The sequence below is a fragment of the Drosophila bipectinata genome, chromosome XL (genome assembly GCF_030179905.1).
Source record: "Drosophila bipectinata strain 14024-0381.07 chromosome XL, DbipHiC1v2, whole genome shotgun sequence".
NCBI classification, from domain to species: domain Eukaryota; kingdom Metazoa; phylum Arthropoda; class Insecta; order Diptera; family Drosophilidae; genus Drosophila; species Drosophila bipectinata.
Genome location: NC_091734.1, coordinates 6906189 through 6933146, shown reverse-complemented (window position 1 = coordinate 6933146; position 26958 = coordinate 6906189). Strand labels below are relative to the sequence as shown.

Sequence of the window (26958 nt, the reverse complement as noted above, 5' to 3'; positions counted from 1 at the left end):
TGCTTGGACTCACCTGGGCTTCCAGAGACTTGAGTTCGTCCTTGGTGACCCGCGGGAATGGCGACGTGGGCTTGGGCGAGGACTCGGGAGTCTCCGTGTGGGATTCCCGACCCAGGGGAGTGGGTATGGACTGGCTCTCAGAGGTGAGGGCGCCCGGGCTCGACTTGCCGCTGATGTCCTTGGGCGAGAGTGGGCCTGATGTGGAGGCAATGCTGGCGGCGCTAGACTCACACTTTCCTCCAACTGCTCCAGCTCCTCCAGTGGATCCTGCCGAGCTCAGGGGCTTAATGCCGGGACTGACGGGTGCTGTGGGCGGGGTCTTGCGATCAGCGGGCTGATCCTGGCCAGACTGCTGGGTGAGGGTGATGGACTCGACCTTTGAGGTCGAGGAGGAGGTCTTAGAGCTGCTGCTGGTGGTAGTGGTAGTGGTTGTGGAGGTGCTACTGCTCGCCTGCTCGCTGGATTGCAGCAGCGTGGTCTTGCTGGTGCTCGTGATGGTCTCATGCTCCTGATCCGCTTCCTGCTCGTGCTCCTCCTCGGCCAGGGTGGCTTCGATCTCGACATCCTCGGAGGGCTTGTAGATGCTGGTCATCATGATGGTGGCGATCGACTTGGAGCGGCCCTCCTTCACGCTGAGGCGCTCCTCCTCGTCGTCCTCCTCCTCCTCGGGATCGCTGTGGGTCTGGCGACCCTCGCTGGTGTGGCTAAGCAGGGACTCGCGACGGGACTCGTCGGTGCCCACGAAGAGGGCGCGCTGGGAGGCAGTGGTGCTGCTGACAGTGCTGGCCTTCTTCAAGGACTCCTCCGCAGTTTTGGCGGCCTCGGCGCTAAACGTTTCCTTGGCGGAGACGATCTTCTCGGTGGCCAGGAACTCTGCGACTGTCTCCTTGAGGTTCTCCTCCTTGGAACTGGAGCTGATGCTGCTAAAGATCTCCTTTGATTCCTTAGACTCCTTGGTTTCCTTCGTCTCCTTGGCCTCCTTTGTCTTTTGGGCCAGAGTGCTGGTCTGAATCTCGCTCACAATGGACTCCGAGGAACACTCTTCGGACTGCACCAGCAGCTCCTCCAGCTGGGAGGCTGTGGTGGCGTCCTCCTTCAGGCTGGTGCTGACGGTGCTGGTGGTGCTGGTGAGGCCCTTCTCAGCCAGCAGGCTGGAGAGCGACTCACGGCGGGAGCTGTCCTCCACTTTGAGGCTGCTGCTCAGGGAGTCACTGGTGGACTCCTCCCGCTGTTGGATCGTCTGGATGCTGGACTTTGTGGTGACGCTACTCTTCTCCTCCAGCTTCTTGCTCTCGACAGTCTCTGTGGTGGTGGATGACTGAAGCAGGGACTCGTCCTCGCCTTCCTGGCTCAGGCTGGAGACGGGCCGGGATGTCTTGGTTTCCTTATCGCTGACCTGGCTGGCCACGGACTCTGGGCGCGACAGATCCTTGCCAGGCTGAGGAGAGGATGCCACGGAAAGCTCCTCCTTGTGGCTGGATGCCGACTCCGGACGGGAGGCTAGCGACGCCTCAGCCGCTCCCTGACGCAGCTGCGCCTTCTCCGACTGCTCGATCTTGTCCTTCTCCTCGATGGAAATGGGACCCGACTTCTGGTCGGGCGAGGACTTCTCCGACTCGATCTCCACCTTCATGACACTGATCTCCAGGGACTGAAGGGAGTCCTCAGCCTCGGTGTCGGTGCTCGACTTCAGCTTCTCCTCCAGCTGCCGCTCATCGAATCCGGGAATTATGTCGACAATGTCCTTGTCCGACTTGAGGACCTTGGCCACGTCGGCCACGATCTTGGCCACCTCCTCTTCTCGGGGGGACAGCGGCCGAATGGGCTGGGCGGCCACGATGGACGGTGACCTCGCCCCCACTTCGCCGGGCGGGGAGAAGCGATGCTCCTCGTCCTCCTCCTTGATGTCGTGCAGCACGGGCTCGTCCCTTTCACAGATCGTGACCGTGAACTCCGGGGAGCCCACGGTGGTGATGTGGGTCTCCCGCAGCTCCGAGAAGGTGCCCAGATCCAGGCCGCTGGCCTCTGTGCTGGAGGACGACTCTGTGACCTGGCTTCCCTGTTCCGTGTTGATCTCCTCGATCTTCTCCTCAATCTTCTTGGTCACATCCTGAACCTGAGAGGTCACTACGCTCGTTTTAGTGTCCACCAGGGTGCTGAGTTCGGAGGACAGCTCCAGTAGAGTTTCCACTTCTTGCTTGGTGCTCTCCATGGCCTTCTGCACCGTCTCTAGCGAGCTCTTTTCCAGTTTGCTTGTGCTCTTCACTGCCTCCTCCACCTTCTCGTCCACCTGCTTCACCACCTGCGAGGTAATGCTTTCGAAGAGCGACGTGGCCTCGTTCAGCTGGGTAGTCGTCTCCTGGACGACAGCCTCCTCCAGGCCCAGGAGGTCGGCAGTGGCCTCTGAGGTGTGGCCTCCACTGGTGATATGATCGTCGATTGTGGGAGCGGCCTCGTCCACGGGACTGGAAGCTGTATGCACGGCATCCACCTGGGAGAGCTCTGCGGGCTTCGGGGCAGAGCCTTGTTCCGAGCTGGACTCCGCTTGCTGGACTTTCGAGAAGTCTCCCTCCGCCACGTCCACGGGACTCGACAATGTTGGCAGCTTACCCGCTGCCTCTGGCTGGACCAGATCCAGGCTCAGGTCGACAATCGACTGCGGGCCCTCCTCGATGGGCGAGGAGGCTGTCTCGGTTCCTGGACGAGACGCTTCCTTGGAGGCAGCTGCGCTGGATTCGGGGCGTGGCGAGGGAGCCGGCGATTTCTCCTCCACAGCCGATCCAGGGCGGGATTTGTCGGCCGCGGAAGCTGGGCGGGATGCCTCCTTAGAGGTGATATCAGGTACGATCGCGTCTTTAAGGCTTTCTGCTACAGATTCGGGGCGAGAGGCAACTGGAGACTTGTGTTCCTGGGCGCTGCCCACCACTGAGCCAGCTCGGGAAGGCTCCTTCGAGACGAGAGGGGACTGCTCCTCCTTTGCGCTTTCGGCCTTCGCACTCTCAGCCACAGATTCACGGCGGGATGGTTCCTTGGAAGCCTCTGCTTCGTCCTTCACGCTCTCCAAAACTGATCCCGGCCGTGAAACATCCTTGGAGGCAGGCGGAGACTTCTCGTCCTTCACACTTTCCGCCTTAATGCTCTCGACAGCGGACTCTCGTCGGGATGGCTCCTTGGATTGAATGGGCTCATCCTTGACACTCTCCACCACGGATTCTGGCCGGGATGGAGCCGGAGACTTTGCAGCCGGGCTCTCCGCGACAGATTCCGGGCGAGACGTGGCATCCTTGGGCGGAGTGGCTCCATCCTTGGCACTCTCGGCCACCGATGCGGGACGGGACGCATCCTTGGATGCCAGTGGAGACTTCTCGTCCTTTGTACTCTCTGCCTTGATGCTTTCTGCCACGGATTCTCTACGAGAGGGGTCCTTGGACTTCTCCGGCTCATCCTTCACACTTTCCGCCACGGACGCGGGTCGGGAAGCTTCCTTGGAGGCCTCTGCGGACTTCTCCTCCGCCTTGGTGCTCTCCGCCTTGATACTTTCGGCCACAGACTCGCGTCTCGATGGCTCCTTGGACTTCTCGGCTTCGTCCTGGACGCTCTCCACGACGGATGCTGGCCTGGAAGCCTCATTGGAGGCCTCGGCGGACTTCTCTGCCTTGGCACTCTCGGCCACGGACTCCCGCCGGCTCTCTGCCTCGTCCTTGACGCTGTCCACGGCAGAGGCAGGTCGAGAGGCTTCCTTTGAAGCCAGCGGATCCTTGGTCTTCTCGGCTTCGTCCTTCACGCTTTCAGCCACGGACGCGGGTCGGGAAGCTTCCTTGGAGGCCTCTGCGGACTTCTCCTCCGCCTTGGTGCTCTCTGCCTTGATGCTTTCGGCCACTGACTCCGGACGGGATGGCTCCTTCGACTTCTCGGCTTCGTCCTTGGTACTTTCGGCCACCGATTCTGGCCGGGAAGGCTCCTTGGAGGCGGGAACTGACTTTTCATCCTTGTCGCTCTCCGGCTTGGCGGACTCCCGGCGGCTTTCGGGCTTCTCACCTTCGTCCTTGACGCTTTCCACCACGGATGCGGGTCTGGAGACTTCCTTGGAAGCCAGGGGCGACTTCTCCTCGTCCTTGGCAGCATCCTTGATGCTTTCGGCAACTGATTCGCGTCGGGATGGATCCTTGGACTGCGCAGCCACCGACTCCGGTCGGGACGCTTCCTTGGAGGCTAGCGGCGATTTCTCTTCCGGCTTTGTACTCTCAGCGATGGATTCCTTAGGGCTCTCAGGCTGCTCACCTTCGTCCTTGACGCTCTCCACTACGGATCCTGGGCGGGAAGGCTCCCTGGACGCCAACGGGGACTTCTCGTCCTTCACACTCTCCGGCTTGATGCTTTCAGCCACAGATTCCCGGCGTGATGGTTCCTTGGACTTTTCAGCCTCGTCCTTGACACTTTCCACCACAGATCCTGGCCGGGAGGGTTCTTTGGAAGCCAGGGGGGACTTCTCGTCCTTCACACTCTCTGGTTTTGTACTCTCAGCCACGGATTCGCGACGGGATGGCTCCTTGGAGGCTTCCGCATCATCCTTGACGCTCGCCGCTACAGATTCTGGCCGGGAAGGCTCCTTGGAAGCCGCTGCCGACTTTTCATCCTTCACACTGTCTGGCTTCACGCTCTCCGCAACAGATTCGCGTCGCGATGGTTCCTTGGACTGTTCTGCATCGTCCTTGACACTTTCCACTACGGATCCTGGACGGGAAGGTTCCTTGGAGGCCAGAGGGGACTTCTCATCCTTCACACTCTCCGGTTTGATGCTCTCCGCCACGGACTCACGTCGGGAAGGCTCTTTGGACTTTTCAGCTTCGTCTTTGACACTTTCGGCCACCGATTCTGGGCGGGAAGGCTCCTTGGAAGCAGCCGCAGATTTCTCGTCCTTCACACTCTCTGGCTTGATGCTCTCCGCCACGGATTCGCGGCGAGATGGCTCCTTTGACTTATCCGCGTCGTCTTTCACACTTTCCGCCACGGATTCTGGGCGAGAAGCAAGTGGGGACTTCTCTTCTGGCTTGAGGCTCTCGGCAATTGATTCCTTTCGGCTCTCGAGAGGATCAGCTCCGTCCTTGGCGCTTTCCGCCACCGATTCTGGACGCGAGGCCTCCTTGGAAGCCGGTGACGATTTGGCAGCCTCAGCAACGCTTTCAGGCCGGGAAGCATCCTTGGAGTCCAGAGGAGACTTGCTGGCTTCCGCCTTTGTACTTTCGGCGGCTGATTCTCGCCGGCTTTCCGGCTTATCTGCATCATCCTGAATACTCTCCGCTACGGATTCTCGGCGAGATGGCTCCTTGGATTTCTCGGTGGCGTCTTTGGTGCTGTCTGCTGCAGATTCTGGCCGAGATGGGAGCGGGCTGGCCGCATCTTTTAGACTTTGGACAACCGATTCGCGACGACTCTCTGGCTTTTCGGTCTCGTCCTTGACGCTTCCAGCAACAGATCCTGCAACTGATACCGGTCGCGACAGCTCCTTGGATTTTTCGGCATCGTCCTTGAGGCTCTCCACCACCGATTCCGGTCGGGAGGCTTCCTTGGAGGCCGGAGGGGACTTCTCGTCCTTGACACTTTCCGGCTGCACACTTTCGGCCGCTGACTCGCGTCGTGAAGGATCCTTCGACTTTTCGGCATCGTCCTTGGTGCTCTCCGCCACAGACTCGCGACGGGATGGCTCCTTGGACTTGTCGTCCTTGATGGAGTCTGCCTTCTTGGCCTCGCCCTGGGCGCTTTCTGCCGGGGATGCGGGTCGCTCCGAATCGTGAGAGCCGAATGGCGACTTGGGGGCTTCGTCGACGGGGCTGGAGGCAGTCTTCTCAGTGGCGATCTTGGAGAGCTCAGCCGGCTGGGCTGGCGCGGATGTTGTGGGCGAGCTGGTGGGCGTGGCCGGCTGCGGGAAATCCCCCTCGGCGACGTCCACCGGGCTGGAGAGCGTTGGAAGATCGCCCTTTCGCTCGAGTTTCAGGGACAGCTCTTGGAATGCTGCGAAGTCCTTGGGGGCTTCCTCGATGGGCGAGGAGGCGGTTTCGGCAACCGATTCCGGTCGAGAAGCTTCCTTCGAGGCCACCGGAGACTTGTCCGCCTTTGGGCTTCCGTCTTTGGGACTCTCCACTGCAGATGCCGGCTTTGATGCTTCCTTTGAGGGTAGCGGCGACTTCTCATCCTGGGCGGCCTCTTCGTGGCCACTTTCTGCGGGGGATTCCGCACGGGGACTTAGCTCGGGGGCCGATGGAGTCTTGGGAGCTTCGTCCACGGGTGAGGAAACGGTTTCCGCGGCGGCAGCCTTGGAGAGTTCCGCAGGCTTTGGAGGAGCACTTGGCGCAGCCGACACCGAAGCGACAATGATCTTGGAGAAGTCTCCCTCGGCGACATCGACGGGACTGGACTCCGTGGGCAGCTTTCCGGCTTCAGCCTGCAGGTCCAGTGCCAGGCTTGTCTTCTTTACGATCTCTGGCTCCGGGAAGTCCTTTGCCGCTTCCTCGATTGGCGACGAGGCAGTCTCCAGAGCGGACTCCGGTCGGGAGGCTTCCTTGGAAGACAATGCGGCAGCCACTGGTGCTTCATGTTCGCTGGCCACAGATCCCGGTCGGGGTGACGGTTGCTGCGAGATAGGAGCACTGGCCTTGTCCGGCTCCTCGGATTTTTCCAATTCGTCCTTGGTGCTTCCGGCCACGGACTCCGGCCTGGAGGCCAGTGGGGACTTGGCCTCCTTAACGGCGTCCGGCTTGGTGCTTTCGGCAATCGATTCCTTTCGGCTCTCGGCCATGGTCGGCTCGTCCTTGATGCTTTCTGCGACCGATCCTGGTCTGGAAACTTCTACGGAAGCAGGAGCCGTCTTTTCGTCCTTGCTGCTTTCCACCTTTCCGCTCTCCGCCACGGACTCTCGGCGGGATGGCTCCTTTGACTTCTCCGCCTCCTCCTTGACACTTTCTGCCACAGATCCTGGGCGAGACGGCTCCTTGGAAGCGGGCAATGACGACTTCTCGTCCTTGAGGCTGTCTGGCTTGAGGCTCTCTGCAACGGATTCTGGTCGCGAGGGCTCCTTGTCCTTGACGTCATCCTTGTCTGCCACCGACTCCGGGCGGGAAACATCCTTGGAAGCAAGTGGCGATTTTTGGTCCTTGAGACTTTCCACCTCGTCCTTGACACTTGCCGCAACGGACTCTGGGCGGGATGGTTCCTTCGACTTGTCACCCACAGAGCCCTCAGAAGCCTTCGCGCTTTCGGCGACCGATTCCCTCCGGGATGGTTCCTTCGACTTGTCAGCTTCGTCCTTGGCGTCTTCCGCCTTCGACTCGGGACGCGAGGCTTCCTTGGAGGCAGTTTCTGGAGACTTTTCGGCCGAGCTCTCTGGCTTAAGGCTCTCCGCCAGGGACTCACGGCGACTTTCTGGTTTCTCAGTTTCGTCCTTTACGCTCTCGATCGCAGAGGCTGGTCGGGAGGCTTCCTTGGAGGCGATAGGGGACTTCTCATCCTTCTCACTGGCAGCTTGTGGCTCCGGCTTCGCCTCTGCAGCGGATTCCAGTTTGGTAACCACCGTAGAGATGAGCTTCTCCTCCGCGGGAGGCTTCACCCTGAAGGAATCCTCTTCTTGCTCGCTTTCCGCCACCGATTCTGGCCGGGAAATGTCCCTGGAGGGAATAGGTGACTGCTCGTCCTTGGCGCTCTCAGCCACCGACTCTGGTCGAGAGGACTCCTTTGATTTCAGGGCTCCTTCGATCTTCAGTCCTCCAGCAACCGATTCGGGACGTGAAACATCCTTGGAGGCAGGCGGAGACTTCTCGTCCTTTACACTTTCCGCCTTAATGCTCTCGACAGCGGACTCTCGTCGCGATGGCTCCTTGGATTGGATGGGCTCATCCTTGACACTTTCCACCACGGATTCTGGCCGGGATGGAGCCGGAGACTTTGCAGCCGGGCTCTCCGCAACAGATTCCGGGCGAGACGTGGCATCCTTGGGCGGAGTGGCTCCATCCTTGGCACTCTCGGCCACCGATGCGGGACGGGACGCATCCTTGGATGCCAGTGGAGACTTCTCGTCCTTTGTACTCTCTGCCTTGATGCTTTCTGCCACGGATTCTCTACGAGAGGGGTCCTTGGACTTCTCCGGCTCACCCTTCACACTTTCCGCCACGGACGCGGGTCGGGAAGCTTCCTTGGAGGCCTCTGCGGACTTCTCGTCCGCCTTGGTGCTCTCCGCCTTGATACTTTCGGCCACAGACTCGCGTCTCGATGGCTCCTTGGACTTCTCGGCTTCGTCCTGGACGCTCTCCACGACGGATGCTGGCCTGGAAGCCTCATTGGAGGCCTCGGCGGACTTCTCTGCCTTGGCACTCTCGGCCACGGACTCCCGCCGGCTCTCTGCCTCGTCCTTGACGCTGTCCACGGCAGAGGCAGGTCGAGAGGCTTCCTTTGAAGCCAGCGGATCCTTGGTCTTCTCGGCTTCATCCTTCACGCTTTCAGCCACGGACGCGGGTCGGGAAGCTTCCTTGGAGGCCTCTGCGGACTTCTCCTCCGCCTTGGTGCTCTCTGCCTTGATGCTTTCAGCCACGGACTCCGGACGGGATGGCTCCTTCGACTTCTCGGCTTCGTCCTTGGTGCTTTCGGCCACCGATTCTGGCCGGGAAGGCTCTTTGGAGGCGGGAACTGACTTTTCATCCTTGTCGCTCTCCGGCTTGGCGGACTCCCTGCGGCTTTCGGGCTTCTCACCTTCGTCCTTGACGCTTTCCACCACGGATGCGGGTCTGGAGACTTCCTTGGAAGCCAGGGGCGACTTCTCCTCGTCCTTGGCAGCATCCTTGATGCTTTCGGCGACTGATTCGCGTCCGGATGGATCCTTGGACAAAGCAGCCACCGACTCCGGTCGGGACGCTTCCTTGGAGGCTAGCGGCGATTTCTCTTCCGGCTTTGTACTCTCAGCGATGGATTCCTTACGGCTCTCAGGCTGCTCACCTTCGTCCTTGACGCTCTCCACTACGGATCCAGGGCGGGAAGGCTCCTTGGACGCCAACGGGGACTTCTCGTCCTTCACACTCTCCGGCTTGATGCTTTCAGCCACAGATTCCCGACGGGATGGTTCCTTGGACTTTTCAGCCTCGTCCTTGACACTTTCCACCACCGATCCTGGCCGGGAAGGTTCTTTGGAGGCCAGAGGGGACTTCTCGTCCTTCACACTCTCCGGCTTGATGCTCTCCGCAACAGATTCTCGTCGAGATGGGTCTTTGGATTTCTCTGCTTCGTCCTTGACACTTTCCACCACCGATCCTGGCCGGGAGGGCTCTTTGGAAGCCAGAGGGGACTTCTCGTCCTTCACACTCTCCGGCTTGATGCTCTCCGCCACGGATTCGCGACGGGATGGTTCCTTGGAGGCTTCCGCATCATCCTTGATGCTCGCCGCTACAGATTCTGGCCGGGAAGGCTCCTTGGAAGCAGCCGCCGATTTCTCGTCCTTCACACTCTCCGGCTTGATGCTCTCCGCAACGGATTCGCGTCGCGATGGTTCCTTGGACTGTTCTGCATCGTCCTTGACACTTTCCACTACGGATCCTGGACGGGAAGGTTCCTTGGAGGCCAGAGGGGACTTCTCATCCTTCACACTCTCCGGCTTGATGCTCTCCGCCACGGACTCACGTCGGGAAGGCTCTTTGGACTTTTCAGCGTCGTCTTTCACACTTTCGGCCACCGATTCTGGGCGGGAAGGCTCCTTGGAAGCAGCTGCCGATTTCTCGTCCTTCACACTATCTGGCTTGATGCTCTCCGCCACGGATTCGCGGCGAGATGGCTCCTTGGACTTGTCGGCTTCCGGCGGCTCGGTTTCGTCCTTGGCACTGCCCACCGCGGACACGGGACGAGAGGGCTCCTTGGCAGCTTCCTGCTTCGTCTGCACCTCCACTTCGATGGCTTCCTCGATGGTGGCGGGGCTTTCCATGGAGATGGTGTCCTCACGGTCCTTTGTGGGCTTTGCCGGAACGGAGGAGGGCTCCGCTAGCTGGGCCGGCAGCTCGTCCTCCGACGTAATGTCGCTGGTCTCCTTTTCCTCTGGAGTGCTGGCTGATTTCTTGGCCTCCTTCTCGGTGATGATGGCTGCCTCAGGCTGGGTCTCCGCCTCCTGCTTCTCCAGACCCGCCTCCGGCTCCTTCTCCGGGCTCTTTTGCTCTGGCTCTGCCTCCGGTTTCTTCTCCTCGGCGGCTGCTGGAAGAGCTTTTGGAGCCTCTTCTTTGGGCGAAGACTCCTTGGACTTCTTCTCCGCTTCCACTGCGGCTGCGGCTTCCGCTTCCTTGTCTTCCTTGTCTCCGTCGGCGGATTCCTTCTCCTCCTTGGCGGACTCCTCCTTGTGCGAGATGCTCTTGGCGCCCGCATCCTTGTCGTCCTTTTCGTACAAGCCGAGATCGGCCTCCTCATGCACGGGCAGATCGGCCACCTCGTCGGGTGTTTTGATGACATCCCTCAGGAGGTTCTGCTGCGCCTCGAAGGTCATCTTCATGGGCATTATCCGCTCCCCGGCAGAGTCGGCCTGCTCTCCGGTGACCTCCACCTGGGCGGCTGCCTGGGGGGCGTCCTTGGTGGCAAGGGCCAGGATAGTATCGATGGCGGCCGCCGCCGTCTCGGGCACTGCCGCCTGCAACGTGGTAACTATCATGGCCTCGATTTCCTTGGTCTCCTCCTTGACGTACTTCTCCTCGATCACGAGGTCCTCCTTGATCTGGTCCAGGGGGATGCGTTCGTCCTCGGGCAGCGTGGGCGCCGTGGTGGCTCCGGACTCGATCGTGGCCGAGAACTTTTCCTCCGGCAGGCTCTCCTGCAGATTCACGGGCAGGTCCGCCGGCGCCTCCACAGGCTCGTCCTTCGTGTCCGAGGTCTTCTTGCTCAGCTTCTCCTCGGGCGTGGGCGAAGAGTACTCCAAGTCGTCCTGACCGCGCTTGGCCAGCTGCTCCTCCGTGCGCGACTTGGCCACCACCTTGGCCGTGGCAATAATCTCCTGCACCTCGTCCTTGATCTCCTCCTCCTCCAGCTGGAGCTCGGCCTGGTCCTGCTTCTGCTCCTCCTTGGAGAGCTGCTCCTGCCGCTCGACCGCCTCCGCCTTGGCGATGGCCGCCTCGATCTCCTCCTCGGCGCTCTTCTTGCGCTTCTTCTCGGACTCCTGTGAGTCGCGCTGGTGCTTCTGGATCTCCTCCTCCTTGGTAATGCTGCTCTCCTGCTCCACGATCGAGTCCTCGGTGTATTGCTCCACCTCCTCCTTCTCGATGATCAGGTACTCCTCGTCCTCTTCAGCCTCATCCTCGCCGCCCTCGCCCTTGGGCATCTCCCGCAGCTCCGCCTTGATCTGCTGGTGCTGCTGGCGCTTCATCTCGTCCCGGCTGAATACGGCCTCGATCTCGCGCACCACCTCCTGCTCCTCCTTAAGGTCATCCAGCTCGCGCTGCTTCTCCTCCGCGTCCAGTTCCTGCGAAGCCGTCAGCTCCTGCAGTTTCTTGGCGGCTGTCGCCTCGTCGGCAGAGGGCGTGGACACCAAGCTGGAGTCGGTGGTGCCGCCCTTGTCCAGGCGCGTCTTCTTCAGCTCCGCCACCTTGGGCTTGGCCTGCTTCACAGGGCTTCCCGGAGCCGGAGCCCGTTTGGAGGGCGAAACGCCGCGAGGTCTCCGGGAAATGGGCTTCCGCTGCTGCACCCCGGTCGAGGTCTTGCTCTCCGCCTGCTGCTGCTGCTGCTGGGTCTTCACCAGCCTGGTCCTAGCGGTGCTGGTGGTCACCTGGCTGCGGGCCGCCTGCTGCTTCGACTCCAGGACCTTGCGGTTGTTGGCCTCCTTGGCGCTCTTGGCGGGCGTGCTGCTGGGACTGGACTTGGTCACGGGTCGGCTCAGCGGCACCTTGGGCTTCTGGGCGGCGGCGGCCCGGACGGCAGGCGTAGCCGTGGGCGAGCTCTTCTTGTCCTCCACCCGCTTCACCATCTTGCGGTCCATGGACTTGGGTGGCTTCGTGTCGATCCGGGAGCGCACCACAGGCTTCACCTCGGCCCGCGGCTTGTCCGGCTTCTCCTTGCCCTTGCCGGCCGACAGGGTTTTGGCGGACTTGCTGGAGGGCGTGGCACTGTCCGCCGGAGCGGCAGCATCCACTGCATCTCCCTTAGCCTCCTTGCCGGTGACCGGTGGGAGCACCACCTTCTTCTCCTCCGCGGCGGCGACGGCATCCTTGTTGTCCAACTGCTTCGTCTCCGCCTCCGGCTCCGGTTCGGTCTCGGCTCCCTCTGGCTCCGGCTGCTCCGCGGCCACAGCCTCGTCTCCGGTGTCGGCTGCCGGCTCTGCCTCCGGTTCGGCTTCGGGCTCTGCTTCCGGCTCTGCCTCCTGCTCGGCATCGGTGTCCAGGGAGTCGGCCTTGGCGCGCGAGGCAGTTGCTGCTGCTGCTGCCGCCGCTGCCGCTGCTGCTGCGGCTGCTGCCTCCTTGGCCTTGTTATCCTGCTGCTGCTGAGGATGGGGGTGCTGGACCGCCACCGCGGCACTGGCCACGGGGCCGAACTTGGAGACCTTGTGGTGGCTGGCGCTGGGCGGGGCCGGGGTGGACTCGATGGCGGACTTGAGACTCTTCCGGGTGGCCGCGGCCACCGTCTGGATGGCCGGGGCGATCGACTTGGCCGTGCACGTGGAGTGCTTCATGAACTCCAGGTGCTTCAGCTTCTCCAGGCCCTCCTGGATCTTGTAGTCGGGGGTGCTGCCGGGGAAGAGGATGCGCGTGATGGTGTCGTCCGGGTTGGCGGGCTGCCAGACCAGCAGGGCGCAGATGGAGACCAGGTTCTGGAGCGGGAAGTTAAAGTCCTTGGACTCGCGACTCGCGAAGAGCCGCTGGTCGCCGGCGTGCCACTTCTGGAGGAACTCCTTCACCTCCTTGGAGTCGCGGGCCGGACTTATCACATACATGTCGAGGGTGCCGTGGCCCACCTTGTGGTAGAGATTCACCGGCTCCTGGTTGCGGTAGCAGGCCTGCGGCTTCAGGTCGAGCGACTTGAGGTCATTGACGATGCCGTGGCCGCGCTCGAAGAGATCGATCAGCAGCGGGTCCTTGTCCTTGTCGCCGTCCGGGCTGGGCAGTCCCCGGCGGTCAGGTACGTTTCCGAAGAAGTGTCCAATCTGGGGGTAGACGTGCGAGTCCCTCTTGCGGGCCACCACGGCTCCCAGGCCCTGGATGTTGCTGTTGTTCAGCCGGGTCATCAGCACGGCGTCCAGGCGGTCCAGGTGGCGGGCAAAGTCCCAGAAGCAGGCCTTCCGGTTGAAGCCGCCGTCCACTGGAAAGGAATGGACAATAGTCAGTAAGAGATCCAGCCCTTTACAGAGCTCTAAGGGGAATACCCACCCAGCATGTTGAATCCGTTGATGCCGAACAGAGCCGCGTCGCCCTGCCCGCCGGGAAAGACGTAGAGAGTGGGATGCGTGAAGCGGATGTTGCCGACCACGTCCGAGGTCTCCAGCAGTTCCCTCAGCGACGTGGGCATCACCATGGGCGCCAGGTAGTCTGCAAGATGGGCCAGGTTAGATTGGAATCTGGGTGAATACTTCATGTGGACTTACCTATGAACCCGTTGATGCTCTCGCTGCTCGTGTCCAGGACATCCACCGGGTTGATCCGGATGCGGCACTGGCGGGCGAAGGGCTTCTCCGGCAGTGTGTGCCAGAGACCCGCGTCCGCGCAGTGGATGTTCATGGTGATGGTGTCCGCGTAGGCTCGGATCACCCTTTGTACGTCGTGCTCCTGGAAGGCCTCCGAGAAATCGGCCACCGAGAAGGTTCCGTCCTGCAGGATCCAGGAACCGTTGCCGCTGAAGGTGTAGCCGGCGTGGATGATGTGCCGGTGGCGGGTGAAGCTGCTCAAGAGGTTGCGCATGCACTGGATGAGGGTGTTGTACTGCGGATGGATGAGCACCTCCGTGACCAGGTTCTCGCTGGCATACTGTATGAGTCGTTCGCCTGGAATCAGAGTCGGGATCAGAGTCCAGTAAGTAAGGAATGCTCTAAAGTCCGTCATTATCTGTCGCCCAGAGCTTAGGATCTCCAAACCCCTTTTCCGTGTGGGGGAGGTGACCTCGTTCCCAGCCCCGTCTGCGGTCACACAGGCCCTCTCCCACAGTCTCCTGGCCCGAGAGCTGCCCTGACTCGGACTCGAGCACGCACGGCGCATCAAGTGGACTTTGATTGTCAAGCTTTGGCTTTATTGTCTCCGACAGGGACTTCCGATAGCCCCGCACCCCATCAGGACCCCATCAGCACTCCCTGGCGGAAAGTCAGTTAGTAGTTCCCCCCCTCCTCGTCCTCCGCTCATCGTCCTCCGGATAGATGAACGAATTATTTAATGAATCTTTAATTTTAATGCTTTAATTAAGTCGTGTGGACTGGTAGTCAGGTTGATGCGACCTTGGCGGCGACCTTGCTGCAGCCACGCCCACGACCTGGCCCACGCCCGCAATGACGCTGCAAAGATGAGGCCGATGAGGGCGATGATGAGGCGGCTTTTTCGGTTGCTCTCTGGCCCGAACGGAATGGTTCTGTGGCCATGTACGTGCGTACGTTAATAATTCATCCATTTTCCGCACTAAATAGTCGTTGACAAAACCGACGGGGGAGGCAGCCGCGCCGTGTCCAGAGTCTTTGGGTCACAGGTCCACCGCAGAAGGGCCACCGAAAGAACAAACCACTAGAAATAGTGGGCTCTTCTCAAGTGATTCTCAAAGAATCCAAGTCGATTTCTCTCAGTGCAGTCAAATGTGCTCACGTACGCGTAAAAAATACAAGACAAGAGCATCGAGGGGGTGGCGTGGGCCGGACTAGGGCTTCCTATGGCTTCGTCCAGCTGGTCCGCCCGCCCTCGCCCTCGCCATCGGATGGCCCACCGGCGAGTGTGTATCCCTGGTGCTTTTTATAAATGATAATCTCTACGACCCCACCCGACCCACGTGTGTGGCCTGGGCCTGCTCCTCCCACCGCCCCCCGCCCTCCGACCCAGCCCGGCTTAAATATATATATTGCACGGGACACGGGACACGGAATACACAGTGACATGTTTATGTCCAACAGTGTGGGTGAGTGTGTGCGCCTGGGTGTGTAACTGAACTGGCAGCCAGTGCGTATACGCAATTTTGTGAATTTAGGTTGCCAACTGCCACTTTCCAGCCACTGCTGCTGGCTGTCTCCTGCACAGGACATAATCGTAAGAATGTATAGTTTACAACTAGGCTGAAGGGATCCGAGTGGCAGGAGGCGGGAGCAGGCCATGAGGAATGGTTTCTCAGGGGCCTTGAGGCGCTGCCATCTTGCGAGGCTCCTCTGCAGGTTGTCGTAATTTCCATTCGAACTGTCAGTTTAATGCCGAGTTCAAGCCACTAGCCCAGCTAGCCCATCATATTTAGAGCCAAGAAGTACAGAAATCTATCAGATGGGACAGGGATTTAATAATAAAAGTTGCCAGGCACCACTTGAAGAGTCGCCAAAGTTCCAAAAGCCCACACACAATAAAAAGTTAGTCCCACTCGAGAAATAATAGCCGGCGGGGATGGCTGGGAAGGCTAAAAGCCTTCCACACCTCGTGCCAAGTGGCCAACATGGCGTCGGATTAACCGTTAATAACGCCAGACGGCTTCTGCAACTTTTTTTTGTTGGCAGCAGGGGGGCAGGGGGCAGTAGAGGGGCCAGTGGGGAAAAAATTTGCATAACAGCCGGCGGAAACTTTTTGTGTTTTACGACTGTATTTCAAGTATCTGTGGATGCCCTTTCGTAGAAAACTATGCTAGTAATAGTTTTCAAAAACGCCTCTAATCAGTTTTCGGTTATGGTTAGTCCTGGGTATCCTTGAGGATAAGCACAAGGATAACCCCCTCATCATGTAGCTCATTAGGCGATGGAGAGTATTGGGGTCTTCGTGGTGATGACTTCTCTTGTATTTTTCACTGCAAAGTAATTACCGCGAAGGTCCTTCAGTCCTGCAGTCCTTGTCCTCTTCCTCCACTGCCCCCTGGTCCACTGATTATGCTGACCACCGCAGCTGCGAGAAAGTTTCCTGTCAAACCAACGCGCACGTGTTGGGAAACTTTCCTCCAATGACCCGTGGCGTCTCGTCCTCATTCATAATTATTTTCAAAAAAAAAAGATCCCCGAGAGGCACGAGAAGGAACCACAATCCCTTCATCACTGATGATTACCCAATTAACCAGGTTTTCAGTCCTGTAAACAGGACTCTGTGGCCGGCCGGGGTCACCATCAATTTCGATGAATTATGTATGTGCTGCCTTGCATATATAGCTCGGTGATGCACTAATCCCCCGGAATTATGATGATGATGATAGTTTAATTAGCGGTTTTATTTCACGAGGAGGCCGACGTGGATGAGGATGAGGATGAGGTGGGTGGGTGGTGGCGTTTATCAATAGCCGGCAGCGGGCAGCATCGCATCATTAATCAGACTACATAATACACAGGAATCTTCTCCGGTTACGAACACGGCGTGGACCCACTGCCGGATTCTGTTCAACAAAGCCAATGACATGCAACGAACGTCAAGCGGTGTGTTCTCGCTCCATCGTCCTCGTAGCCTTCGTCCTGCCGGCTCGTAATTAAAAGGATGCGGCGCGGCGAGAATGACAGACGTCAGCTGATATTAATTGATGCCCTGTCAACATGTTATCTGCCAGATAGGTATCTCGTATCTGGTATCTGGTATCTGCGCGATACAAACATCCTAAAACTTTTGTGCGGCTGTGGGCTGTGGGCTGTGGGCTGGGTGGTGGGGCATCTGCATCTTTTCATCGTGCTGGCAAGGACCCAGCGCCCATCCTGACATCCTGCCATAGTTTATTTGCTTATCGCTAGTGGACCAGATGCCTCCTTGGGCTCCTCCTCGTATGCAAATCATGTCCAGGAGTGTCAGTCCGCCTGTCCGCCCTGTCTGCCTTCGCTATTTGCTATTTGCCTATCTTTTGTCTCCAGAGTCCTGCCGTCTCTTTCGTCCTCTCTATTGCTGGCTCTCTCTCTCTCCGCCTCTCTAGCTGTCTCTGCCTTTGCCTGAATTATGCATGAGTGTGGCTCGCACACACCCACGCAGTCGGAGGCATTGTCAATACGGCCTTGTAGCCACCCACCCACTCACCCAACCACCCACTCGCTCACCCTACCCATCCATCCATCCATCCGTATAGACATCGCCATATTTCGCATATATCAGACACGCGTGGGCGGCGAGCTCCTCTCTATCTTTCTATCAATTTTGCATGCGTTTTATCTCAAGAATTTGTATGGCTTTTGAGGTTATCCTGCGCCCCTGCCACGCCCCTTCGGCTAAGGCCCGTTAAGCATGTGTCCAAATCCCTTCGATTATTGCGGAAAAGGGTCCTTGGGCATTCCACAAATAAAATGCAAGCTAGAATTCCCGAAAGGCACCTTGGAAGACGGTATCCTTTTTCCGCTTCTTGTTTGGAGAGCAGCCACACCTGAGATCCTGTCGCAGAAACTAAAGCAAACTGCATCAAACTCAATTTGAAGCTGGACAAGGACAAGGACAAGGACTGGCTCGGTGTCAGGACTGCCTGCCAGTCCTTAGAAACTTTGCCAGGACAGCTGGGCAGGACGCGAGCCATAAAACATGAATTATGCGCTTGTTAACGAATGTTTGTAATTGCAGCAACTTTTCAGCAGCTTGCTCCTTATATTCGACAAGTCCATCCATCTCCATCTCCATCCAGGATGGACGCCCAAAAGGACGACTTGGGAGAGGTGGACACTGGCGTCTTTAGTTTTTTCCCCCCAAGTGCGCCAAGGAGATCGCACGCGAGCACAAAGCGACCGGCGAAGCGAGTGCATTCTGTGAATTCTCGATTGCGCCTCAAGTGTCCTTCGAAAGCCACCACTTCCTGCCACCACCGCCACCCTAGCAGGATCCACCAACCCGGCCGGGCATCATTATTGGGCTGCGGACCGCAGAGCCGGCGCTACTTGAGAATTTTGTTTGAGTAGTTTCGAGTTGGTGGAGGAGGCTGTTTGCGATTGCGAATGCAAATGGAAAATGGAACTTTTCCTTTGCCCAACAGATCCGGACAATGGCTGAATGGCGGCCCGAATGCATTGAGCGCAGGTGTTGCACTTAGCGTGTCCTCCAAGGACATCCATCCCGGCATCAAACGCGAACAGTCAGTGCCGTTTAATGGTTCTACATCTCAGAGCGAGCTTCAAAATTCACTTACAATCCGAAATCCTGCAATCCTGCAATCCAATCTCCGCCAGAGCCTAATCACCGCCCCAAAGCGCAGTCACCGAAGTGAACAGGAGCTCATCCTCCTCCGACTGCTGAAGCGTTTAAGCCTAATCCGCAAAGACAACAGCTCATTGTTGGTGCTGCCGATTATGATGATGATGATGCTCCCGTGTAGCCCCAATAGCTGCAGCTTTTCCCGCCCGATGCACTCCAGCACTGGCTCTGGCTTTATCCTCACAAAAGCCAGAACAACACAACAGGACGACAATGCCTGCCAGCGTTGGGCTTTCGGCTTTGTGCACTCAATTGTTGTTCATCCAAGTCCCAGCCCCCCCGTTCCCATCCCCAGTTACAGCTCCTGAATCCTTTCGACGGAGACAATTGTCATAATAATTCGTTAGGATAACTTTTGTAATTTGCCACACGGCTCCTTTGTTGTTCTGCCCCTCGGTTCGGTTCGATCATCGCCGGATGTTGGATGACCCTTGCTCTTTGGCCCAGTTACTGATTTGACCCAGACTTACCATGACGAGCCTCCTCGCCCTCGGGCGCATGCTGTGTTATTGTGTTGAGCTCCTCCTCCAAGTCGACGTGGCAATCGGAGACGTCCCAGGAGAGGAAACCTGCAAAATAAGGTACAAGATTAATTAGATGCGAGAATTGATGATTTATTCAGAGTATCAGAGTATCTTCGGGGATCTTCTAGAGAGCCAGAGCCCAGCCCAGAGCCCAGGAAATTTTAAATGGCATCTGTGATGGCCATGGGAACTATTCATCATCCTGTCCTGGCCATATCATGGCTATATAATTATGCACAACGGCGGGGCTAAGGGGGATCTATTTCAGCTGCCATAAATGGTCAGCCAACTGTGAGGGCATCGAGGTCGCATTACGCATACGCCATGGTGGACGCACCCCGACGCTGGCCGGCCGCCTTTTGATATTTGTTTTGGCCCGCTCCTCTAGCTGGTGTATTATGTCATTTAGTCAACAAATTAAGTCAGCAGTCCACCAGAGCCAGTCCACCTAGCTACCTGGGTACCTATTCCTATTCCCAGACCCAGACCCAAACCCAAACCAACTTCCAAATGACCACAAACGTAGGTATTTGCCAATGAAAAATACGGAAAGGAGCTCTCCTGCAATGTAAAACCCACAGCCGCAAGTGCGAGCTGTTTGCCAGAGGGCGTGGCTACACAGAAAAAAATATATAGAATATATTTTAGTATAAACTCTACCAGAACTTGAAGCCCATTTCTCGCAGTGCCCGCCTGTTAGTCCTTTATGGGAATGCAACGTGGCGTGAGAGTTTAGCAGGAGCTGGTGGCTGGCGGCTTGGACAGGAGTGGTGCTCCTGGCCCCAAAAAGTGTGTGCAGGTGAATTAATCGAATTACTTTCGAGCCACTTTAAAGGGGCCCGGCTTTAAGCCCTACGTGACAGGTTGAAAGGAGCCCAAGGAGCTCAAGAAGCCAGGTGCCCGAGCCGAGGAGCTCTCTGGTATCTGACAGATTGTAAATTATCTCTAAGCCCCTGGAGTTGTCTGAGTTGCGAAATTTAATGAACCCGGCCTCCAGGATGCTCGTCCTGTCGTCCTGTTTTTTGCCTTTAATAACTTATTCAAACGACGCCTTAATGAGTGCTTAATTTTCATTTTTATGCCGTCACCGTTGAATGCAAATGAAGGGGGGGGGGGCTCCTCCCATCCTCCCATCCTCCCACCATGGGAGGAGCCGGGAAACGATGCAATATCGTTCAATGGCAGAAGGTTATCATCATCAGTTCTTTACGGATGCGTGGCTTTGTTTGGGCCTCGGAAACCGTGGGCTTGGAAGAACAATATTACCCCTCCGCTGCCCCTCTTTCTGCTTTCTTCTTTCTACTTTCTACTTTCTACTTTCTACTTTCTCCTTTCACCGCTCACTGCGGCAATTTGCACAAATGGCTGCCAGCCCGAAAAAAAAGCACCAAACTCGGGGCATAAAAATGTAAAATCTTAACACTTTTTTTTTTTTAGCCCTCACACACCGGCGAGACTCGGCCAGGATCAGGACCAGGACATTGTGTGGCCAAACAAAAAGGAGGCGCACACAGGAGAAGAATATAGCGGAGGCAACAATAAGGACAGGAGACGAGAGGAGGAGGGGTCGGCAGTCAAAAGCGCCTCCAGCGATTGCACAAAAATAATGAGGAAGAGCCCAGGATATGCGACGCCAGAGTCTGTATATATATATATATATATATATATATCCAACCATAAGGATATACACCACACATAAGTGTGTGTGTGTGTGTGTGTGTGGAAGGACCTCTCCCTCCCGCCTTCTTCTTCCAGGCAGCTCAGCTCAGCTCTCTGGCAAAACGAATGAAGCCACTCAGACGTCGTTGCACGGATGGATGGATTGTCGGCTAAGGGGAGGTGAAAGGTGAAAGGTGGCTACAGAAACCGAATCCAAGTCCCTGCGACTCGGATACCCCTCTCCCCCCCCCTCACTCATTTAATATTTATGCGTTGATATCTGTGAGTGAGACTTCAATTTGGCCAGTGCCAGTGCCAGGCCCAGAGTCGGCGCTTTTTCGTGCTCCGCTTATTTATTTATATTTAATTTGAGCTCCACTGCCCCCATGCCAGGTCGCCTGCTCCTCCAGTTCTTTGAGGGCCTCCAGTCTCTCCTCCACCCTGCTCCTCGACCAAAAACGACAGCTAGTTGCGGATGGCGTCTATTAGACCAAAGTCGGAATTCTTGGTTGGCCATAAACATGTCTTCCCACAAGCCTGGTCCTCCAATAGGAGAGCCTGCATCCTTAAAGGACAACAAACCTGTTCCCAGAGTTCGATAAGATCTGGAATGGAACTCTTTCTTTAAAATTTATGAAGCCAAGTCTCCACCATTTCGGGGTTAATTTGCGGCCTTTGTTCGTATAAGGATACAGTGCTCACTCGTGCCTCGTGCCTCGTCCTGCGGCATCCTGCCAGTGCCTCGGGCTATCATGTAACCGATGTGATTCTCCTTTTTTACATGGCTTCTCCCGCCACCCGCCGCTCCACCTGATCCGACGCCGACAGGCAAGGTAATCGAATGCAGCCGACGTGTCAGACAGACACCTGTTTCCTGCTTCCTGTTTCCGCCGCGCCTCCCCTTTACCCGCTCTCTCCCACTGATAGCACCCCTACCTGGGCTGGAAGCCGTGATTCTGTTTCCGCTCGCCATGGATGATTACTGATAGGCAGTAGTGGCAGTGGCACAAGCACTGCCTGCATGTCCGCCCCTCCACCGCACTTGTTTGCACAAAATAGTTGCATAATTCCGCGCCCACTCCGCCCACTGAGGCAGAGGCAGAGGCTGGGGGGTGGGCATGGTGGGCGTGTTGATTTGGATGTAGCTAAAAAGCCACTTGTCGTTGTTGGCTCGTTCTCGTTCTCGGGTTGGCTGGGAAGCCCTTGAAGCCAGAAAAGCGCGTTGAAAAAGTTTGCATAGCCAAATGAATGCACTTCTTCTCGAGCATCCCCCGGAAGAGAAAGCGCAACTGCTGGCAACTGAGGAGGGGGGAGGAGGGAGGGAAAGGAGGACTAAATGTTTGAAAATGCATAAATAAACACATTAAAAAGAAATTAAACACTTGCTCTTATTAATTGCGTATTGAGTCAAGTGGATGGCGGGGAGTGAGGGGGCGGGGGAAGCTCAAGAGGCGGCGATGAATGGCGAAGAGGATGCTGCACAGGCTGAAGGACATACCGGCTAGGAGCTCCAGTAAGGAGCAGCCATTAAGACCCCACCGATCAGAGTCCTTTGTTGGGACTACAAGGAATTGGCCGAAAGGATAACCTGGGATGGGGCCAACGAAAACAATGCTCTCTGCCCGGATAGGATCTCTGGCTGATGAGCCAAGACACACAAGGACACAGGACAGGACACTGTGTTGACATTGCTGTTATGGCGAGCACAGGCGATACATAATTTCTGATATGAATTGTAATTAATTGGAGAGCCTGCCAGACAGCGGCAGTGTCCTTCGAGGCCAGGACCTTCAATCAATTCATACCGACCGTGTGGCCAGGTCCTGGCTCCTGGCTAATCAATTAATCAATCGGGGCTTTAATTTTGGGGCCGTTTAAGTGAAGAATTGCGTCAGCCCCGGGGCAGGACATGCGTCATGCGTCTAATGCGTGTCTCTCCCGATTGAGTCATGTCCTTACTCACTGGCCTACGGCTCCCAGCCCCTCATCCTGTCCGGCCTACATGACGTATGCGCCATTTATTTTGAAGTGCTGCCTGGTCCCCCTGATGGCTAATCAATGTTTATAGTTTGGCCAGAAACACAGGCCAGCGAATTGGTTTCTGTGTCTCTGTCCGCAGGACACAAATTTTTGGCAAGCGGACAGAGGACAGCGGACAGGACTGCCAGGACATACATAGATACATGAAATATGAAATACAAATTCGCAGACTCGTAGACACGCTCCCCCGCCGCAGGGAGTGCGGGAAACTAACAACTTTACCGAAGGATATCAAGGATATGTGTGGGTATAAATATTGCAGCCACTGTGTAATTTGGCTATGAATAGAGGGACCTAAGGGGGGGGGAGCGGGACAAAGGACCAAAGGACTCTCGCATAATTTATGTCACTTTATCGATTCGCACAGGAATCTGCGCTGCGAAAGGAGCTCCTTTTCACATTTTATAGTCCTGCATAAATTGCTCATAAATGTTTCCCTGCCACGTGCGGTTGCAACAACTGTGTGGCTGTGTGGCTGGGGGGGGAGGGAGGTGTGTGGCTGGTGTGTGGCATGGCTTTTTTTTTGTTGGGTTGTAACCTGCCACCATTCACCCGAAAATGAATCCGAAAATTCTATTATCTCCCCGAGAACGAGTCGGAGTTTCCAGTCCGAGTCGCACCTTCCGCCCGCCGGGCCCCAGGGTCAGGATTCTCTGCCTCCTCCCCCCTGACACCGTGCGGGTGTCCTTCGTGCTGATAGAAAATCCCATTGCAGTGAGCGATGCTTCCCCTTCCATGGATCTCTATTTTGGATATTATTTTGGCCAGAAGCCAGGGCATTTTCAACCAGTTAGCTGCCCCCCTTTTCGCTCAGTGTACTCCTGCGACGGGGCATAAATCAGAACACTTGGCACACAGGAAGGCGGAATGGTGAAATGGTGAAATGGTGGAATGAATCCCTGCACTTCATATCGTTCTATATCTCCTGCCACATGTCACTCCTCCTGCAGTCACTCCTCCTCCGGCCCCTCCTGCGCCAGTCCAAACCCCGCCCCAGTTTGTTTATATTTCTTCGATTTTACTGCCACAGCGAAACAGCGTGGCAGGGGCCTGTGGCAGCCAGGCAGCCGGGCAGGCAGGCAGGAGTCGGGCGTGGCAAAACAGACACAAAGCCAGAAAACATCAAAAATAAATACGAGGGAAATATTTGACCTGTTCCTGCTGGCTGTCACAACGAGTGAGTGTGGGCTGGGAGTGGGGACCGGTGTGGGGCATGCCGCATGGTGCCAGTGCACTGCCAGTGGAGCGTTTTCCGCAGAAACTATAAATAAATTTGCATTTTGGCGGCGGGCCGTGAAAGCCATGAAGAGTGCAAGTTCTTGCGTATGACAGCCCGAATTTCAAGTTTACAGAGAAGATGGACTAAAAATAGGGATCTGCCGGAGGACAGAGATGCATCCCGAGGGGGAGGAGGTGCTCCTCAGGAGGTGCTCCTAACATTCGCAGCTTTGTAATTGGCTCTGGAAGTGGCTGCCACAGTTACTACTGTTGTGGGTAATTACCTGCCACAGGACCTGCTCCTACTCCTGCACCTACTCCTACTCCTGCACCTGCTCCTACTCCTGCCCTGCTGTCCTCCATTGTTTGCCCCTTTGGAGAGACCCGCCCCTCACATGCATCTGCGCACTTATCCCTTAATCCGATCAGCAAGTTAATTGCGGAGAGAATCGGAAGCGGAAGCACTTCCGCATTGATTCCCGCGGATTGCGAGTCAAAATTCCCCAATCGCTTAATGCATTAATGCCGATAATGCCGATAATGCCAGTAATTCCAGCAATGCCAGTAACGCCATTAATTATGACTGCTTTTTACGGCCTGACGAGGACAATCTGAACACAAGGAGTTGATTAATTATTATGGACAGAGCCGACACTTCCGGCCTAGTTCCGGGGATCTGCAATCAAATATTTGTGTGGCAGAGCCTCTATTAACACATCTGGAGATCTAGAGAGCTCCTTGGGCCAAGGGTCTAGCTCTGTCCGACACTTCCGGTGGCACACAATGACTGCAGTTGGGCCTCTCAGGTGTGTGGCATGCCACAAATGCAGGCCCCTATGCCCTTTTGGCTCGGCCATTATGGATTTCCAATTTCATGCCTGACTACAGCCAGGGGAGGTGGCGGGGAGTCGATTGAGCCTGGCAAAAGGAGCAATATCTCTCGCCCAGCACAACGGGCCAGGTGGCGCCCCCCTTCAACTACTGTGCTTTGAGGTCTTATCTGCCACGCCCACACAGTACCATGAATATGCCACATTGTCAGGCGGGGCGGAGACGGGGGGCGGACAATGGGAAAAGCGCTTTCCACGAAGGGCAATAAAAAGCATTCGAAATGTCTTTTGAGGCTGAGGCGATGCCAGATTGAATTGAAATGAATTTGTATTGAGTGGGGGTGGTGGTGGGGTCTTGGCCCAAAAAAGGGGTCGGGCGGGGGGTAGCGGTGCAAACGCTAATGCGGGCACGAAAGGTAAAAAGTCAGCCCGGGGCTGAGAAAAACGAAGCAAGCCAGAAGGCGCCTCGAATGCAATTTGTCAACGATTTTTCGCAATTTTCCCAGGCAATGCGACAAATTGGATCCACACACACACACACACATACACCCGGAGAGACAGGGATGGAAGAGAGGGTGAAAGAGAGGACACGAGTCGGAGGAAAAGCCCCTTCTAGGGAGGACTTGAGACTGCAGAGGCGCTGCCCCGCCACGTTTCATCATTCATCGGCAAGAGACAGGAAATTGAAAATTTCATACGTTCTGCCAGGACACCCCAGGATCCTAGCATCCTAGCATCCTGCCATCCAGCCCAACTTTGGCCGCAAAAAACTTTAATTGCTGTTAAGTGAAAATGAAAATGCACTTTCCACCCAATCTCGTCTCTGGCACGCTCCATTAATGCCCCATCCGATCAATGAGACCTCCTGAATTAGCAGCAGGAGCTGGGGAGCTGGTTAGCTGGGGAGCTGGTGGCCCGGAAATAAATCACAAATAATTCTGATGTCCTGGAATATTAATGGAAGACATCCGGGGACAAGGAATATAGTAGGTCCAAGCCCTTATAAATTGAAACTTTTAAAGCCTGATTTAGTGGCAGGACTTGCTCCACTCCAAAGAAGAGCATATTTCGGGCATATTTCAATTAATTCCCTCTCCCAAGGGGAGGGGCCTGAGCATAGTGTCCACATTAAAGAGATGGACCAGTGTCCTGGGATGGCCCTGAAAGGCGCTTGCATATCCGTAATGCCATGTGCGAGTGTCAGCAGCTGCACTTGGCAAGCGACCAACAAATCACTTGATAATAGCAAATAGCAAATGCCGGGCAGCATCCTGGGAGCCTGCGATGAGGACCGAAAGGACCCAGAATGAGTGCCCAGAATGATGCAAGAAGCTTTTTAATTTCGCAAATGCCCCAACCTTGGGGGTTTCGGGCCGCACGGCCAGCAGCTGCCATAAAATTACGAAATATGTGTTCAAATAAAAAAAAAAAAGGGAGAGTCGAGGCGAGGAATCAAAATTGCAATTTTATGCGGTGGCTGTAGCTGTATCTGTGCCGTGTAATGTATCCGCCAGATACTTGTTATTATGCAAAGCGAATTTATGGCCTCTGATTGAATTCCAGAATCGATTTCAAGGCAGTTCCTATTTCTTTGCCAGTCAGGTGGCTCTTGTGGCTCCTCCGGGAGAAAGTTTGCCGCCCCAGATGGGGATTTATGAGAACAATGTCAGCTGGCAATTAATTACGTCTTCGTGTCAGGGTGGCGGTAGGGGGGGGAGGGCACAAGGACGCCCAGCCATCGGTGGGCGGTTCTCACTTCAATTGCTGGGGTTTGACTTTCTTGAGCTGGAATTCTTAATTTGTTGCTGCCACAAGATAGAGCCAGAACCAGACCCAGAGATAAGTGCAAACAAGGAAGGGCAATCATGGACTAAATTGGATTATGAGGACTCCATGTGCCCGCCTGGAGAGAAGACCAAACCAGACCAGACCAGGCCAACCAGACCAGTGCAAATCAATCAGAAACTCAAACAGAAAACAGAAAGTGCTCGGTTTCCATTCCCGGAATGAAATTAGCAAAAGTCTGCGGCTCGAGGTGGAAGTGGAAGTGGGTCTGGGGACTAGGACTGGTACCAGGACTGGTACAGGGCACTCGGTATATCCAAATAGTAGAACGAAGTTGCCTGAAATCACGTTCTGCTTCCGTTTGACCGACTTCTGTTGGACTTTCCTGTTAGAGTTGAGTTTCTGCCGGAGTTCGGCGGTTAAATATTTGCATGCCAGAACAGTGCCGAACCTCTGCGGAGAAGGAAAAGGTCAGAGGGCACGGTGCAATATTCAAAATGGCGGCACATTAATTTGTGCCAAGCTCAGCAGGTTTCTGCTTCTTCTGCTGAAGGGAGGAAGGCAGAAAGACGAAGGCAAAGGCGGCCAATTGCCAAT

General features: G+C 56.4%; 1 protein-coding gene across 3 annotated transcripts in view; it reads right to left on the bottom strand.

Moving 5' to 3' along the window:
- Positions 1 to 26958, bottom strand: part of futsch — a 45359-nt gene that overhangs the window by 5378 nt on the left and 13023 nt on the right. For all 3 annotated transcript variants that reach the window (XM_043210048.2, XM_070282558.1, XM_070282564.1), the window contains exons 3-6: positions 18776 to 18874; positions 13586 to 13981; positions 13371 to 13529; positions 14 to 13302 (exon numbers count right to left, since the gene is read on the bottom strand). In XM_043210048.2, the coding sequence (XP_043065983.2) occupies positions 14 to 13302; positions 13371 to 13529; positions 13586 to 13981; positions 18776 to 18874 (13943 nt within the window). The remainder of the gene's footprint in view (positions 1 to 13; positions 13303 to 13370; positions 13530 to 13585; positions 13982 to 18775; positions 18875 to 26958) is intronic.